Source organism: Lampris incognitus, chromosome 2, assembly GCF_029633865.1.
Source record: "Lampris incognitus isolate fLamInc1 chromosome 2, fLamInc1.hap2, whole genome shotgun sequence".
NCBI lineage: Eukaryota > Metazoa > Chordata > Actinopteri > Lampriformes > Lampridae > Lampris > Lampris incognitus.
The window spans coordinates 149,430,233-149,449,540 of NC_079212.1; the positions used below are offsets into that span (position 1 = coordinate 149,430,233).

Sequence of the window (19,308 nt, forward strand, 5' to 3'; positions counted from 1 at the left end):
TTTACGTCTTAAGAGGTGCTTGTGTTTGTTCCAGAGAACAGGGCTTCCTCCAGCAGTTGGGAACAGCTCACAGAAGGAGAACAAAAGAAGGGATTTGAACAGGGTAAGATTAGTTCTAGGGAGCAGAACACTTAAAGCTACACAGGACAATGTTTTGCTGGTCCTGTGGGTCGTAAGATGCAGCTGTTATTTTTTTATTTTGATTTTGATATACTTTAATAATCCCTGTAGGGAAATTCTGCTCTGTATGTAACCCATCCTAGCTGTGTAGTGAGGAGCAGTGGGCAGCCGCCGTGCAGCGCCTGGGGACCAACTCCAGTTCATCTTGCCACGCCTCGGTCAGGGGCACAGACAGGAGTACTGACCCTAACATGCATGTCTTTTTGATGGTGGGGGAAACCAGAGCACCCGGAGAAAACCCACCGCAGACACGGGGAGAACATGCAAACTCCACACAGAGGACTACCTGGGATGACCCCCGAGGTCGGACAACCCCAGGGTTCGAACCCAGGACCTTCTTGCTGTGAGGCGACAGTGCTAACCACTGGGCCACTGTGCCGCCTTGGTTTAAAAGTCACAAGGTCAAGAATTGATCAAGAACTATTTCCCACGTCTCATCTAGGCGTTTCAGACCTGTATAGTAACCCTGGTGTGAGAGGGACTGAGAGGGGTTTCAGACCTGTATAGTAACCCTGGCGTGAGAGGGACTGAGAGGGGTTTCAGACCTGTATAGTAACCCTGGCGTGAGAGGGACTGAGGGGGGTTTCAGACCTGTATAGTAACCCTGGTGTGAGAGGGACTGAGAGGGTTTTCAGACCTGTATAGTAACCCTGGTGTGAGAGGGACTGAGAGGGTTTTCAGACTTGTATAGTAACCCTGGTGTGAGAGGGACTGAGAGGGTTTTCAGACCTGTATAGTAACCCTGGTGTGAGAGGGACTGAGAGGGTTTTCAGACCTGTATAGTAACCCTGGTGTGAGAGGGACTGAGAGGGGTTTCAGACCTGTATAGTAACCCTGGCGTGAGAGGGACTGAGGGGGGTTTCAGACCTGTATAGTAACCCTGGTGTGAGAGGGACTGAGAGGGGTTTCAGACCTGTATAGTAACCCTGGTGTGAGAGGGACTGAGAGGGTTTTCAGACTTGTATAGTAACCCTGGTGTGAGAGGGACTGAGAGGGTTTTCAGACCTGTATAGTAACCCTGGTGTGAGAGGGACTGAGAGGGGTTTCAGACCTGTATAGTAACCCTGGCGTGAGAGGGACTGAGAGGGGTTTCAGACCTGTATAGTAACCCTGGTGTGAGAGGGACTGAGAGGGGTTTCAGACCTGTATAGTAACCCTGGCGTGAGAGGGACTGAGAGGGGTTTCAGACCTGTATAGTAACCCTGGCTTGAGAGGGACTGAGGGGGGTTTCAGACCTGTATAGTAACCCTGGTGTGAGAGGGACTGAGAGGGGTTTCAGACCTGTATAGTAACCCTGGTGTGAGAGGGACTGAGAGGGTTTTCAGACCTGTATAGTAACCCTGGTGTGAGAGGGACTGAGAGGGTTTTCAGACCTGTATAGTAACCCTGGTGTGAGAGGGACTGAGAGGCGTTTCAGACCTGTATAGTAACCCTGGTGTGAGAGGGACTGAGAGGGGTTTCAGACCTGTATAGTAACCCTGGTGTGAGAGGGACTGAGAGGGTTTTCAGACCTGTATAGTAACCCTGGTGTGAGAGGGACTGAGAGGCGTTTCAGACCTGTATAGTAACCCTGGTGTGAGAGGGACTGAGAGGGGTTTCAGACCTGTATAGTAACCCTGGTGTGAGAGGGACTGAGAGGGTTTTCAGACCTGTATAGTAACCCTGGTGTGAGAGGGACTGAGGCGTTTCAGACCTGTATAGTAACCCTGGTGTGAGAGGGACTGAGGAAAGTTAAAACTCAGACAACATGATAATGCATTGCTGTTACATATCAACAGGGCCTAAACACCTCTGTTCATCATATGCAGCACTGGGAATTATCAGTGTTTTTGAAAGCCACTTATTATATACCCCTTTGACTTGCAGCAGATCTTTTCTTAGTCACTGCATTAGCAGGACGCTCATCACCTGCTACCATAGCAACCATCTTCCTGATATTTGAAATATGTAAACCACATCACTTCCTGTGTGGAAGTGTTATTTCCTGCCATTGCACCATCCAGTATACCAAGACTCTGTTGGCAAAGGGTCTTACTGTCTCATGTCGTGTTGACTGGGTCTTGGTAGATTTCAACTTGAATATTAATAACAATTAGAAGTTTTACCACAAAAATTTGTTACATCTTGAATGGCAATGGAAAGAACAAGTGGAGTTGGTCCCCAGGCACTGCAGCTGCCCACTGCTCCTGCACAACAGGATGGGTTCCATGCAGAGAGCACATGTACGATGACAAACTAAAGTCTGTAATCATGAGAGTGGCGTTGTTCGGCTGACTGCTGTACACTAATGCTGTTGTCTTTCTGCTCCCCACATATGGAAATCCAGATATCTCTACAGCCAAGAAAAGCGTCACCCAGAAAGGTAGGGCGTTGAATGGTGATGGCAGTGAGAGGAGCAAAGGCTGGTAGACACTTAAATTTCTGATAAGTCAGGGTGTCCGGGTGGTGTGGTGGTCTATTCTGTTGCCTACCAACACGGGGATCACCGGTTCAAATCCCCGTGTTACCTCCGGCCTGGTCGGGCGTCCCTACAGACACAATTGGCTGTGTCTGCGGGTCTGAAGCCAGATGTGGGTATGTGTCCTAGTTGCTGCACTAGTGCCTCCTCTGGCCGGTAGGGGCGCCTTTTCAGGGGGGAGGGGGAACTGGGGGAATAGCGTGATCCTGCCATGCGCTACGTCCCCCTGGTGAAACTCCTCACTGTCAGGTGAAAAGAAGCGGCTGGTGACTCCACATGTATATGGGAGGAGGCATGTGGTAGTCTGCAGCCCTCCCCGGGTCAGCAGAGGGGGTGGAGCAGAGACCGGGATGGCTCGGAAGAGCGAGGTAATTGGTCGGGTACAATTGGGGAGAAAAGGGGGGGAATGTCTAATAAATCATGTAGCTGGCCGCTCTACGGATTAGTTCCTGCATGTCATCTCTGTTACTCAGATCAGGGGGAAACAAGCTCGCCTCCGACTCGTCTGCTCGGTTCCTGTCTTGTTTTGCAGAACACACGAAGCGGCCGTGGAACGCAGAGGAAAAGGCAGCAGTGTCACGACACCTGGGAAGCTTCATTGAAGAAAGAAGAGTTCCTGGAAAATTGGCGTGTCTGCTTTGCATTGAAAACGAGGAAGTGCTGAAAGACAGATCTTGGAAAGACATCAAGAACTTTGTGCATAATACTATTGTTTCTCTCAAGAGGTCAGCGTCACGGGAACCTGTCCTACAATGAGGACTTGTTCCCCAGGGCACATTTCACCCACTTGTATTGTTGTACATTATTAATTTTCTGCTTTGATTTGGAAGATATCTAGATAGACAGATGGATGTACAGACTGACGGATGGACAGGGGGACGGCCAGACAGTTGGACAGATGGGCGGACAGACAGGTGGATGGATGGACAGACAGAAGGACGGACAGGTGAGCAGACACACAGTTTCATCTCTGTATATTCAAATTTGGCAGAAAATTGAAAAAAAAAAATTATTGTGAGAAACCTGATGAGGATGGGAAACCTTCCTCCTTGTAACGTGTGCCTGCAAAAAAAAGACAAACCTGAACAAAAAACACCAGAACCTAGACAGGAGGCTCACATTAATGTCAGAACTGAACAAAACAAAAAAAACCAGAACTTAGACAGGAGGCTCACATTAATGTCAGAATTGAACAAAAAAAAACCCAGAACTTAGACAGGAGGCTCACATTAATGTCAGAATTGAACAAAAAAAAAAACCCAGAACTTAGACAGGAGGCTCACATTAATGTCAGAATTGAACAAAAAAAAACCCCAGAACTTAGACAGGAGGCTCACATTAATGTCAGAACTGAACAAAGAAAACCCAGAACTTAGACGGGAGGCTCATATTAATGTCAGAACTGAACAAAAAAACAACAAAAAAAAAAAAACAGAACTTAGACAGGAGGCTCACATTAATGTCAGAACTGCACAAAGAAAACCCCCAGAACTTAGACGGGAGGCTCACATTAATGTGAGGATCCATATGTTCGATACGACTTTAAGCACCGTGGTCACAGTCATCTAAACTGTTGTACAGTCAAGACTTCTGAGCAACTGTCAGCAGTATGAAGCCCACACTACATGGCTGGAAGTGTGGACACCCGAATATCACACCTATATCTACTACCACTACTACTACTACCACCACTACTACTACTACTGCTACCACTACCACTACTACTACTACTACCACTACCACCACTGCTAGTACTACTACAACTACTTCTGTCAGCAGTATGAAGCCCACACTACATGGCTGGAAGTGTGGACACCCGACTGTCACACCTATATCTACTACCAGTACTACTACTACCACCACTACTACTACTACTACTACTGCTACCACTACCACTACTACTACTACCGCTACCACCACTGCTACTACTACTACTACCACTGTCAGCAGTATGAAGCCCACACTACATGGCCAGAAGTGTGGACACCCGAATATCACACCTATATCTACTACCACTACTACTACTACCAGTACTAGCACTGCTAACCACTACTACTACTACCACCCCCACTACTACTACCACTACTGCTACTACTACTACCACTACCACTGCTAGTACTGCTACTACTATCGCCACCACCACCACTACTACTACTACTATTACTACTGTCAGCAGTATGAAGACCACACTACATGGCTGGAAGTGTGGACACCCGAATATCACACCTATATCTACTACAACTACTACCACTACTACTACTGCTACCACCACCACCACCACCACCACCACCACTACTGCTACTACTACTACTAGTGTAGTACTACCACTATTACTACTGATGTAGTAGCAGTACTACCACTACTACCACCACTACTACCAGCACTACCACTACTACTACTACTAGTTGCATTTAGCGTCATTACCATAGTTACTGTCACTAAAGTAAACAATGACATTAAATGAGATTAAAAACCAAGAGATGTCACCTCAAATCCAATATTTTATATCGTACTATGTTTTGCAAGGAAGCACACTTGAACCTCCTCTATCTACTACTACTACTATTTCAGCTGCTCCTGTTAGGGGGCGCCACAGCGGATCATCCGTTTCCATATCTTCCTGTCCTCTGCATCTTCCTCTGTCACACCAGCCACCTGCATGTCCTCCCTCACCACATCCATAAACTTCCTCTTTGGCCTTCCTCTTCTCCTCTTCCCTGGCAGCTCCATATTCAGCATCCTTCTCCCAATATACCCAGCATCTCTCCTCCACACATGTCCACACCATCTCAATCTTGTCTCTCTTGCTTTGTCTCCAAACCGTCCAACCTGAGCTGTCCCTCTAATATACTCGTTCCTAATCCTGTCCTTCTTCATCACTCCCAATGAAAATCTTATCATCTTCATCTCTGCCACCTCCAGCTCCACCTCCTGTCTTTTCATCAGTGCCACTGTCTCCAAACCATACAACATAGCTGGTCTCACCACCATCTTGTAAACCTTCCCTTTAACTCTTGCTGGTACCCTTCTGTCACACATCACTCGTGACACTCTTCTCCACCCACTCCACCCTGCCTGCACTCTCTTCTTCACCTCTCTTCTGCACTCTCCGTTACTTTGGACAGTTGACCCTAAGTATTTAAACTCATACACCTTCGTCACCTCTACTCTTTGCATCCTCGCCATTCCACTGTCCTCCCTCTCATTCACGCATAGGTATTCCATCTTGCTCCTACTGACTTTCATTCCTCTTCTCTCCAGTGCATACCTCCACCTCTCCAGGCTCTCCTCCACCTGCACCCTACTCTCACTACAGATCACAATGTCATCTGCAAACATCATAGTCCACGGAGACTCCTGCCTGATCTCCTCCATCAACCTGTCCATCACCATTGCAAACAAGAAAGGGCTCAGAGCCGATCCTTGATGTAATCCCACCTCCACCTTGAACATCACACCTATATGTGCTTGTTAAACATCTCATTCCAAAACCATGGTCATTAATATTGAGTTGGTCCCCCCTCTGCAACTATGGCAGCCTCCACTCTTTTGGGAAGGCTTTCCACCAGATTTTGGAACATGGATGCAGGGATTTGCTTCCATTCAGTCATAAGAGGCAGTTTATTAACTGTCTGACCAGAGAGGAGAACACGCTGGACCACTGCTACACCACCACCCACAACACGTATCATGCTGTTCCCCGCGCTACACCGGGAAACTCCGACCACGTCTTGGTTCACCTGATCCCAATGTACAGGCAGAAAGTTTAAATGTCTAAAAAACAGTGAAGCAGCGGAAGATCTGGTGTGTATCTGGACAGCATGGATTGGGAGATGTTTAAGATGGCTACTGACAGCCTGGATGAATACACAGAGGCTGTGACATCATACATCAGCTTCTGTGAAGACAGCTGTATTTTAACACACACCAAGGTGTGTTATAGCAATGACGAGCCCTGGTTCAGAGCCAAGCTCAGACGGCTTCATTTGGAAGGAGGAGGCATTTAGGAGTGGGTACAAGGAAGAGTTTAAAATGGCAAAATACGTGTTTGGCAAGGCGGTCAAGGAGGCTAAATCAAAGTATTCAGAGAAGGTGGAGCAGCGCTTCTCAGCCAATGACAGACTCAAACCGTCCCCCACGCCCCACACTGAATGGCTACACTCCAGCCCTGCTGATGAGCTGGAGGACTTCTGCTGTTGGTTGGACAAAGGGTCAGCTTCAGTGCTTTTTACACACAGTTACCGGTAAGTTACTGGGGTAACCTTTCAGGCACTGCTAGTGAGTTTCACTAGTCACATGCTACGTTCGGGAATATTTCCGTCTTGCGCTTTTCCACACATGCCATGGCAGTGCCGGTGTAGATGGGGCAAGGGACAGTCCCGCAGATAATAACAATGAATAAACTTTATTTGTATGGCACTTTTCAAAAAGACGTTTACAAAGTGCTTCACAGACATAAAAACAGAAGATACACAACGCAAAGAAGAAATAGAAACAGAAAAAAGCTGATGAAATAAAAATCTTAAGAAACCATAAACGGATAAAAGCATAATACAAAAAGAAAAGCTAATTAAAAAGCCATTTTACAAAAATGAGTTTTTAAGAGATGGCGATAACAGTTAATGGAGATCAGTTTCGTCGTCAGCGCACACTGAGAGGACCTCCCTTATTTCTGAACCGATCCAGTTTTCAGCCATTCTTGGAAAAAAAGAACTTGTTGTGCAGTTATTAGATCAGCTGCGAGGCAAGGCAGCCGTCACAGATTCAAATACGTCATCAGCAGAGTCTGATTCGCTCGCTCCATGTGAAAGTGTCTTTCGTCAGACAGACGTAACCCTTAAAGTGTGCTTCCCTGCACTGTTACTGCTTTCATTCACAACACACCCTTACCGGCATTTTCCCTGAATTTTTACATGGTCTTGGGGTGGGACATTTTTTTTCCCATAGCGCTTTTTCTGTTGCTGATTCTAGTCTACCGACCACTCAAAGTGCTTTACAGTGAACTTCTCACATTCACCCGTTCTCACACACATTCATACACTGATAGAGGAGGCTGCCATACAAGGTGCCAACTTGCTCATCAGGAGCAGTTAAGGATTCAGTATCTTGCTCAAGGACACTTCAACATGCTCTCTGCAGGAGCCAGGGATCAAACCAGCGACCTTTCGGTTACTAGACTACCTGCTCTACCTCCTGAGCCATGCCAGGGCAGCATGGTTCAGGAAGTAAAAATTGGCAGTACAGATTTCCCTGAATATAGATCCCTGCTCTGATTCACAAATGACTCCATGCAGGAAGTGTCCCTGAACATTTCAGGGAAAGACTGCATGTGTGAAAGGCATTTTAGACTGTATCTCCCAACCCTTCAGCCATCAGCCCCTGTACTCCAGCAGCTCAATCCACCCACCTCCCTCCAAAGGCCCCATTTCCATTACCAACATCCCAGCATGGCCACTCACCTCCCCCCTACCACACATTCTCTCAGGAAAGGGATGTTAACAGGCTGTTCAGAAGACAGACAAAGCAGCTGAATGCAATGTTGTCTCCCCCTCAACCCTTAAACACTGTGCAGACCAGCTGTCTCCAGTGTTCATCGACATTTTAATACCTTCCTGGAGGACTGCAGGGTGCCAGCCTGCCTCAAAGCCTCCACCCTTATCCCTCTCCCCAAAAAGCCAAGGATCACAGGCCTAAATGACTACAGACCTGTTGCTCTGACCTCTGTAGTGATGTAGACATCTGAACGCCATGTGCTGTCCCACCTCAAGTCCATCACCACCCCCCTCTTGGACCCACTATATTTCACATACAGAGCCAACAGATCGACAGACAACGCAGTCAACATGGCTGTCCACTCCATCCTCCTCCGCCTGGACTTTTCTGGTATCTACGCCAGGATCCTGTTTATGGACTTCAGCTCTGCATTCAATAGAATCAGCCCTGTTCTCCCCCAGGACAAACTCTCCCAGCTGCACATGCCCCACTCCAACTGTGGATCACTGCCTTTCTGACCAAGAGGAGTCAGCATGTGAAGGTGATGAAGCATGTCTTGGACCCTCGGATCATCAGCACAAGTGCCCCCCAAGACTGTGTCCTGTCCTCACTGCTCTTCTCATTTACACCAATAGCTGCACCTCCAGACATCAATCTGTCAAGCTCCTGAAGTTTGCAAATGACATCACCATCATTGGACTTATCTGATGGTGACGATTCTGCCTACATGGGAGGTTGACCACCTGCTCTCCAGGTGCAGCCAGAACAACCTGGATCTAAACCCCCTGAAAACAGTGGAGATGGTGGTGGGTTTCAGAAGCCCAGCCATGTACCCCAACCCTCCACTCCCACCCTGCGTGATTCTCCAGTTACCACTGTGGAGTCTGTTTTCTGGGCACCACCATCCCTCAGGACCTCAAGTGGAAGCTAAACATCAGCTCCCTCATCACTAAAGCACAGCAGAAGATGTACTTCCTGCGGCAGCTGAAGAATGTCAACCTGCCACAGACAATGATGGTGAATTTCTACACTTCCATCATTGAGTCCATCTTAACCTCCTCCATCACTGTCTGGCATGCTGTTTTCAACGCCAGGAACCAGGGGAGGCTGCAGCGCATCATTCACTTGGAGAAGGTGATCGGCTGCTGTCTCCCATCTCTTCAGGACCTGCACGCCTCCGGGACCTTAAGGCGGGCAGGGAAGATCTTTGCCAACCGCCCACCCTAGAAACCACCTTTTTGAGATTGTACCCTCTGAGATCCATCAGGACCAAAACCTCATGCCACAAAAACACTTTATCCCCTGTTGCAGTCTGACTAATCAACAGGCCCCTTGCCCCCCGCCCCGACCAATCAACAGGTCCCTCCACCCCAGACTAATCAACAGGCCCCCAGCCCCCCCCTGACCAATCAACAGGTCCCTCCACCCCAGACTAATCAACAGGTCCCTCCACCCCAGACTAATCAACAGGCCCCCAGCCCCCCAATGACAGACTTATTTATGTGCCGTTTTTACTTTTTACTAGATCTGATTTGTGTATGTTTAATATATACACTCACTGGCCACTTTATTAGGTACACCTTGCTAGTACCGGGTTGGACCCCCTTTTGCCTTCAGAACTGCCCTAATCCTTCGTGGCATAGATTCAACAAGGTACTGGAAACATTCCTCAGAGAGTTTGGTCCATATTGACATGATAGCATCACGCAGTTGCTGCAGATTTGTCGGCTGCACATCCATGATGCGAATCTCCCGGTCCACCACATCCCAAAGGTGCTCTATTGGATTGAGATCTGGTGACTGTGGAGGCCATTTGAGTACAGTGAACTCATTGTCATGTTCAAGAAACCAGTCTGAGATGATTCGAGCTTTATGACATGGTGCGTTATCCTGCTGGAAGTAGCCATCAGAAGATGGGAACACTGTGGTCATAAAGGGATGGACATGGTCAGCAACAATACTCAGGTAGGCTGTGGCGTTGACACGATGCTCAATTGGTACTAAGGGGCCCAAAGTGTGCCAAGAAAATATCCCCCACACCATTACACCACCACCACCAGCCTGAACCGTTGATACAAGGCAGGATGGATCCATGCTTTCATATTGTTGACGCCAAATTCTGACCCTACCATCTGAATGTCACAGCAGAAATGGAGACTCATCAGACCAGGCAACGTTTTTCCAATCTTCTATTGTCCAATTTTGGTGAGCCTGTGCGAATTGTAGCCTCAGTTTCCTGTTCTTAGCTGACAGGAGTGGCACCCGGTGTGGTCTTCTGCTGCTGTAGCCCATCTGCCTCAAGGTTCGACGTGTTGTGCGTTCAGAGATGCTCTTTTGCATACCTCGGTTGTAATGAGTGGTTATTTGAGTTACTGTTGCCTTTCTGTCAGCTCGAACCAGTCTGGGCATTCTCCTCTGACCTCTGGCATCAACAAGGCATTTTCGCCCACAGAACTGCCGCTCACTGGATATTTTCCTCTTTTTCGGACCATTCTCTGTAAACCCTAGAGATGGTTGTGCGTGAAAATCCCAGTAGATCAGCAGTTTGTGAAATACTCAGACCAGCCCGTCTGGCACCAACAACCATGCCACGTTCAAAGTCACTTAAATCACCTTTCTTCCCCATTCTGATGCTCGGTTTGAACTGCAGCAGATCGTCTTGACCATGTCTACATGCCTAAATGCATTGAGTTGCTGCCATGTGATTGGCTGATTAGAAATTTGCGTTAACGAGCAGTTGGACGGGTGTGCCTAATAAAGTGGCCGGTGAGTGTACGTGTGTGTGTGTGTGCTTTTGTATATATATTTTTTCACATACTTATTGTACTTTATACTTATTTTATCTTATTTTATTCTCTGTACAAACAACACCAAGCTAAATTCCCTGGTGCATGTAGTGCACATGGCAGTAAAGTAACTTGTGATGCTGAAGACCTCACTGAAGTGGCTGTGGTGTTATCAGAGCAGTCTGATTTAACCTTTGTTGTTCTATTCCAGCTGTGGATGCCCCATCTGCAGCAGCTCCGGCCGGGATGTTCGGCAGTGTACCTGGCTATGAAGGCACTGTGGCAGCAGGAGGAGGTAAACGTAATTGACCAACGCTGAAAAGCTGCTGACCAGTTGATTTTTTTTGTCTGTTCATGGGTCTATGAATATTCAGTCTGTGTCTTCTGCAAAATCATCACACCAGAACCAGAGTGGTTGGTTGGGTCTGTCCTGTAAAATACTGTGCCACCTTCCTCACCGTCTAGCAGGGACATCGCTGCTCTATGAACCGAAGCCTTAGTAGCACTTTAAAGCTGCCTTCTGCATGACCACATGTAAACTCACATGTACAGTAGCACAACATGCACAGCCTAATGAAAAACTGGGGGTCGACAGAGTAAATGTATAAATGTTAGACCAGTCAGCCCTGATCACAGGTGTTTGTGTTTTTTATTGAAACAAATCACCATTATGGCAGTCACTCGGGGTCGAGTATGACTGTTCTCCTTCTAGGTCCTTGTGGGTTCTTCAGGTGGATGTAGAGGCTGGTCCTGGAGCTGCATATTTTGGGGCAGTGTGGGAAAGGGTGTGAAGAAGTGGTTGAGGATGTGGTTCGGGCCTTTCTGGTAACTCCCTCCTTTCAGAGTCTGCGCTTGTTTTCAGCAGCATGGTGGAGGTCATGGTTGTACAGATCCGTTCAAGTCCCCTACGTTCCAAGAAATAACTTTAATGGAGCCTCTCACTCTCAGCGATCTGTTTGGATTATTTGCCATAACAATCTCTGATATTCAGATGATAGTGGAACTCAGTGATCTGGACCAGCTGAAAAGTTGTTGAATATATAGCAAACCCAGTACAGTGCTGCAGCAAGAAGACAGGTAGATGCATGATGAGACATGTTGACATGGCTGACTTAGATGTAAAAGGAAGAAATGAAAAGAGAAAGGGATAAAAAAGAAATCCATCCCGCCCCCACGTATGCTGATCTTCCAACCTATGATGAGCTGCAGGTAAAACTACTCACTAACCTCTGGGATAACTAAGTGAGAGCACTAACCTTCTATCCTTAAGACAGGGCGCTGATGAGCTTGCATATGAACTATGAACACACACCGCCAGGTTTCAGGGTACAACAGGAACACAGCAGAGTGGCACGAGAGTGTCAGAGAATCACAGAAGGTGGCTGACCTCGCAAGGCTGTCAGAAGAAAATCAGGACTCTGACACCGTGCCTTTCATATAAGGGAGAATAATCCTATATGGCTGAGTCTAGAACAATTAAGTCTAGAACTATAAGTCTAGAACTATAAGCTGTATGCTCTACTGTATATAACTGCAAGGAGATATGGGTTGAATACAACACTGTTGGGGATACACAGACCCGCTGCACATATGCGTGTCAGTTAACATCAGGATGAAGCTATCCCAGCAGGTGAGCCAGAGGCCGAATCTGTGTATCAACACACTATAGCACATGCAGGAGCAAGCGCTGCACACCACGTGTCTTGTGGCTCAACAGTATCAATAGCATGACTAGGGCACTCCAACAGAAAGAAACTTCTGAAACAAGGGAAACTGGGAGATGCACCTGAAACACTGAAATTGTAATTGGTTGAAACTGGGTAAAAGAGGCAGAGTTAACATGGGGACTAGAATGAATGCAAGAGCCAGGCTGGATTTGAGACCTGATATTCTCTACTTTATTTACAGAATGAGTGAGACATTTTTTGGACAGCTCAACATCAGGCTCAAAAAGAGGAGTGGAGGAACCATTAATAACAGAATCAGTTACCCTAAGGAAAACTTTAGGATTGTGGTTATTTCTTGATATCAAGTCACAGAAGTATGCTGATCTTGCATCCTTAACTGCCTTCTGGTAAATTAACATTAACTGGTACATTTATGAAGATCCTGTGATGAGGTTAAGGGTTTGGGTATAGCCAGTCCTCACATACATGCGACCCAAGTGTTGCTGTTTTTGTTGTCTCCAGGTGGTTTTCTGCCTTCCCCTGTCCCCCTGGAGCCTGTCACACCTCCTCAGCCTGACCCGAGGCAGACAGACTGGAGGTACGGACCATGCCCCTAACAAACCATTACCCACCAACCCAACCCAACACAACAGAACCAACACTCCCTAACCTAACCATGCCTCTGTTGGAATAATGGTAGTGTGTAGGAATACTAACAACAGGTACTACACCATGTCATACATGGTAATACATACAGTAGGTACTTTTCTGTGCAGCAAAGATGCTTGGCTAGAGTTAATTAAAGTCTTAACACTACTAGACTGCTACTAGGGTAATATTAGGGCTGACATGTCTGTGAATGTTCTCATTCATCCAGGTCATGGTTATCCAAAGGAGTTGAATCAAGTGCAACTGGACTTGGTATATATCCGTGAAGACGTTTCGCCTCTCATCCAAGAGGCTTCCTCAGTTCGTGCCTTTCTGACTAGACCAAGCTAGTCTGACTGGCTGGTGATGAGACTCAGAATTTATCCTCTAGGAGTCGTTATCAGAGCTATTGATATGCGTGGCTCTCCTGTGCTCCGATGTCCAGCCGGGCCCGTCGCCATCGGAGCTATTGATTTGCATTTGATTAGCAGCGACGGTGGTTGGGGGTGTTCGTTTCGACTTCATTGTTCAGTGGTCATGAGAGTCGTTGGAGCCGTTAGTGAGCGACTGTTGTTCTTGGAGGCTAGGCTTCATGAGTCTCCTGGGTAGAGATGAAAGGACGGCATTGTAAGTGGGAGATAGGTGGTGTCACAGGCCTCCTCATCGGTTGAGGGATGGTTTTTCCAGTTTCACATAGATGGCTTCCTTCACCCCTCTTTCAAACCATCTATCTTCCCTGTCCAAAATGTGTACGTTGCTGTCCTCGAAGGAGTGTGTCTTCTCCTTTAGGTGTAGATAGACTGCTGAGTCTTGTCCTGAGGAGTTTGGCCTTCTGTGTTGGGCCATCCGTTTGTGTAGTGGTTGTTTGGTTTCTCCTATGTATAGGTCAGTGCAATCCTCATTGCATTGTACGGCATACACCAGATTGCTTTTCCGGGTGTGTGTACACGGTCTTTGGGAATTTTCAACAAACACAGCATCCCGGTATACTTCAAACCCAGCAACACACTCCGACAAGGACTGGTTCATCCCAAAGACCGTGTACCACACACCCGGAAATCAATAGCTCCGATGGCGACGGGCGCGACTGGACATCGGAGCACAGGAGAGCCACGCATATCAATAGCTCCGATAACGACGGGCGTGGCCAAACATCGGTACACAAAGAGCCACTCCTATCTATGGCTCTGTTAGCGACGGGCGTTGGTAAACATCGGGACACAAAGAGCCACGGACATCTATAGCTCTGACAGCGACTCCTAGAGGATAAATATCTGAGTCTCATCACCAGCCAGTCAGACTAGCTTGGTCTAGTCAGAAAGGCACGAACTGAGGAAGCCTCTTGGATGAGAGGCGAAACGTCTTCACGGATATATACCAAGTCCAGTTGCACTTGATTCAACTCCTTGGGATTAAGGCTGACCCGAATACTTTTCTCAAACTTTTGGATATTTGGCGGATTTTTCGAACCAATATTCCATCATTTGTTCTAATTAAAAACAAGTCGATGCTTAAGACAGGTGATGGATAATGAATGCAGCCACAACAGTTTCACTTGTTCCCTTCTAAAGAGCACCTGCACTCATCTGAAATTTGTTCACCTCTGGAATCTAAGAAGTCATTATGTGTTGAACACTGTGTTGTGCTTTCAACTTTTGTGTATGCATTGCACAATATTTTTATCTCCGCCAGGTGGTAGCTACCTATGTTACATGATTGAAGTTGTTGCAAAAATAACGTGTATGGATAAGTAGACATGTTAGCCCTTGGCTAACGGGTTGGACCCTTTAGTCGAGCGGTTAGCGATGTCTCCCATGGTGTGGGAGATACGGGTTCGCGTCCCGGCTGCGGCGGTTCCCTCCATCGGATGTGCTTCCTGAAGGAGGGGGTTAATGTAACATACACGAATAAGTAGACATGTTAGCCCTTGGCTAACCGGTCGGACCCTTTACTCGAGCAGTTAGTGATGTCGCCCGCGGTGTGGGAGATACGGGTTCGCGTGGCGATTCCTGTGGTTTCCCCCCGAATTTGCTACAATACAATATAAACGTTGTAGAAACCAAGATTCTGACTGCAGGTACCCTTTAAATATTCTCATGTTGACTGAATAACAAAGTGAGAACAACATACTAATATTTTTGAAACTTTTATTAAACAAATTAACATGACAAAAATTTGGTAAGGGAATAAATAGTGCCAATTACCATGTCACCATGGTAACAAGGACCTTTCATGTAATAAGGCTCAGCGTTTTCGGTTTTTATTTTTCAAAGCCATCCAGCATGCCGAATTTTGCCACAAGAGGACACTGTTACATAACCTCACATGAACAACTTTTGGATCCGTGGAAACATAAAATCCAGGTGAAAATCAGTTTAAAAATCTGGGTATTTTTCGGTGAATATCTGTAAAAACCAAAAACGCTGAGCCTTGCATGTAGATAACACTACCCATGAGCTGATTTCAGATTCAGACAACTTATTTATCCCAGAAGTGCAGCTCAATTCCACAATCTACCCACACCATACACAACTCACAGACAAGCAGCAATCAGCAGTATGTCAGAGACAACAGACAGATCAGTACATGGGCAAGAGATGCACACTGGCGCCCTCGTGTGGCCATGCATGCAGATTCACACGAGGACCAGGCGAAGGACAAAAATTCACATACGTTAAAAGAATAGAATAAATAAATGGAGCATCCTAAGATGCATTGCATGTTACATTCCAACACAACATTCAGTGAATGTACAGACCCACAAGCCATGTGAAACACACACAAGGTATAAACCAACTATTGTGTAAAACAAAATAAAGCATTTTTTAAAATGACTACTCAGCATTTAACAGCCTGACAGCAGAAGGAATGAAGGATTTACAATAGCGATTTATTTTCCTAGGGGGTGCTTTATAGCGCCGGCCTGAGGACATTACAGTGATTTGACCGGACAGGACGTGGTCAGATTGGTAATAATTCCTTTTCTTTCTGGGCCACACGTTTCTCCCAGAGGGAGCACAGGTCTCCCTGCTGGACTCCGGTTATCTTGGAGCAGACCTGAACCATACTGTTTAGACTGTTCCTGTCCTTCACAGTCCACCCGTTAAACCAACAAATAAAGGAAAACGTTAAAAGTCTTTCAATACATGACTGGTAGAACATACATGAGATGGTGTTACACACATTAAAAGAGTTCAGCTTCCGCAGGAAGTGAATTCTTTGTTGTCGATGCTTGACGATCAAACCTGTGTTCACATCGAACTTGGAAAAGAAAGGCCTCTGTGGTCATTGTTGTTTTTGAGCAAACTGAGCAACATGCACACTTGGTAAGGAAGCACAATCGACTTTGAGTGGGTAGCTTTAGTTAACCAATGCCATTAATACAGCTAGCCTAGCTACATACATATGCTTGCAGGTTAGCCTAGCTACATACATATGCTTGCAGGTAGCCTAGCTAGATACATATGCTTGCAGGTAGCCTGGCAGCATACATATGCTTGCAGGTTAGCCTAGCTACATACATATGCTTGCAGATTAGCCTGGCTAGATACATATGCTTGCAGGTAGCCTAGCTAGATACATATGCTTGCAGGTAGCCTAGCTAGATACATATGCTTGCAGGTTAGTAAGTCATCATAATACTATGTCCAAATACCAACCTGCCAAATGAGAGTCTGAAAATGTGCATATTTGGGGCCTGCCCTTGTACTAATTAATATACATAGAAGAAACACAATAACCGCAGCTTTCTGCTGGTGGCCACCTGGAGCAGCCCAATGTGACCAGTGCTGTTGACTGTGTTTTCAGTTTGCCATCCCTGACAGAGGAGTTGGCGCGGGAGGCCTTGAGGAAGTTTGCCTCCTCTCACTGCTGCTACAGCAAAGCTCCCACCAACCAGGGCCTCATCACAGCCATGCAGCCCTTCAACACATACCGGGTAAGAACTCCTCCTTCAACATGTAAGAACTGAGTAGTAGTAGTGGTAGCAATAATAACAGTAATAATAATTATGATGATATGGAGTGCTTTCCATAGGATGATGACAAAGGACAAGAATAAATGGCAGAGAACTAAAAAATACAAGAGGAATAGCGGGACAGACTAGCACAGGGACATTATACATTAAAAGTCCCTCTAAAGAGGTGGGTCTTTAAAGCTGTCTTAAAAGACTCTGGAAACAGCATTTTTAACATGGCAGGTTAGGGTGTTGCAGAGGCAAGAGCCAGAGTAGGAGAGGGCTGTCACATGTGGTGCGGAGCCAGGTTGTGGGGACACAGAGGAGGTCAGGGTCAGAGGAGTGGACTGAGTGGCCGGGGTGGGTGGTAAGGCTGAAGGTGATCAGAAAGGTAGGAGGGTGCAGAGCCATGGTGAGCTTTGCAAGTCAGCAGCAGGACCTTAAACTCCATCCTCTGCTGGAGAGGGAGCCAGTGGAGGTCCTGTAGCACAGGAGTGATACGGAGGGGGGAGGGGTGGATGTGAGGAGGTGGGCGGCAGAGTTCTGGACATGCTGAAGTCTGTTTAGAAGGTTGTCCGGGAGTCCGAATAAGACGGCAGTACAATAGTCCTGGCGTGAGGTGATAACAGCATAGATAAGTTGTTCAGCATCAGTGAAGTTGAGGAAAGGGCGAATTCAGGCAGTATCCCCCCCCTTTCTCCCCAATTGCACCTGGCCATTAACCCCACTCTTCTAAGCTATCCTGGTCGCTGCTCCACCCCCTCTGCCGATCCAGGGAGGGCTGCAGACTACCACGTCTCTTCTGATACATGTAGAGTCACCAGCCGCTTCTTTTCACCTGACAGTGAGGAGTTTCACCAGGGGGATGTAGCACGTGGGAGGATCACGCTATTCCCACCAGTCCCCCCCCCCCCCGAACAGGTGCCCCAACCAACCAGAGGAGGTGCTAGTGCAGTGACCAGGACACATGCTCACATCCAGCTTCCCACCCACAGACACGGCCAATTCTGTCTGTGGGGACGCCCAACCAAGCTGTGGGTAACACGGGGATTCAAACCGGTGATCCCCATGTTGGTAGGCAACGGAATAGACCGCCACGCTACCTAGATGGCAGTATTCATCAGGTGGAAAAAAGACAGTTGGCTTTTCGTTGTGTTAATACTGTTGTTGTTACTGTTGATATTGCTGTTGTTATTATTGTAGGTAGTAGGACAAGATTGTTTACCCATACTACCACAACTTCCCATACTACGACAACTTCCATACTACTACAACTTCCCATACTACCACAACTTCCATATTACTACAGCTTCCATACTACTACAACTGCCATACTACTACAACTTCCCATACTACGACAGCTTCCATACTACTACAACTTCCCATACTACTACAGCTTCCATACTACTACAACTTCCCATACTACGACAACTTCCATACTACTACAACTTCCCATACTAGGACAACTTCCATACTACTACAACTTCCCATACTACTACAACTTTCATACTACTACAACTTCCATACTACCACAACTCCCATACTACTACAACTTCCATACTACCTCAACTTCCCATACTACAACTTCCATACTACCTCAACTTCCCATACTACAACTTCCCATACCACCACAACTTCCATACTACTACAACTTCCCATACTACTACAACTTCCATACTACCACAACTTCCATACTACCACAACCTCCATACTACTACAACCTCCATACTACAACTTCCATACTACTACAACTTCCCATACTACTACAACTTCTCATACTGCTGCACATGCACAGAAACACGTTAGCAGACAGCAGATTTGTAGTGTGTGTGTGTGTGTGTGTGTGTGTGTGTTCTCTAGTACCGGCTGGAGACATTCGCTGAGTCCAGGACAACAGACTGGGCCCACAAACCACACGAAGGTATTCACTCTCTCTCTCTGTTTCTGTCTCTGTCTGTCTCTGTCTCTTTGTCTCTGTCTCTGTCTCTCTCTCTCTCTCACTCAATTCAAATCAGTGATGCTTTATTGGCATGACTGCATTAATTACAGTGTTGCCAAAGCAGAACAGGTCAACAGAACTAAACACTAAACAAAATAAAAGGAAAAAGGAATACATAGAAC

At 46.8% G+C, this 19,308-nt stretch overlaps 1 protein-coding gene and 1 long non-coding RNA gene across 2 annotated transcripts in view; one reads left to right on the plus strand and one right to left on the minus strand.

Annotated features, from left to right (window-relative positions):
* The window catches only part of LOC130106990 (uncharacterized), a 73,771-nt gene that overhangs the window by 22,557 nt on the left and 31,906 nt on the right, over positions 1-19,308 (minus strand). The window lies entirely within an intron of this gene.
* The window catches only part of LOC130106989 (uncharacterized), a 53,342-nt gene that overhangs the window by 6,715 nt on the left and 27,319 nt on the right, over positions 1-19,308 (plus strand). The window contains exons 4-11 of the mRNA XM_056273372.1: positions 35-103; positions 2,507-2,542; positions 3,171-3,363; positions 3,469-3,584; positions 11,129-11,212; positions 13,107-13,182; positions 17,040-17,169; positions 19,048-19,108. Coding sequence (XP_056129347.1) covers positions 35-103; positions 2,507-2,542; positions 3,171-3,363; positions 3,469-3,584; positions 11,129-11,212; positions 13,107-13,182; positions 17,040-17,169; positions 19,048-19,108 — 765 coding nt within the window. The remainder of the gene's footprint in view (positions 1-34; positions 104-2,506; positions 2,543-3,170; positions 3,364-3,468; positions 3,585-11,128; positions 11,213-13,106; positions 13,183-17,039; positions 17,170-19,047; positions 19,109-19,308) is intronic.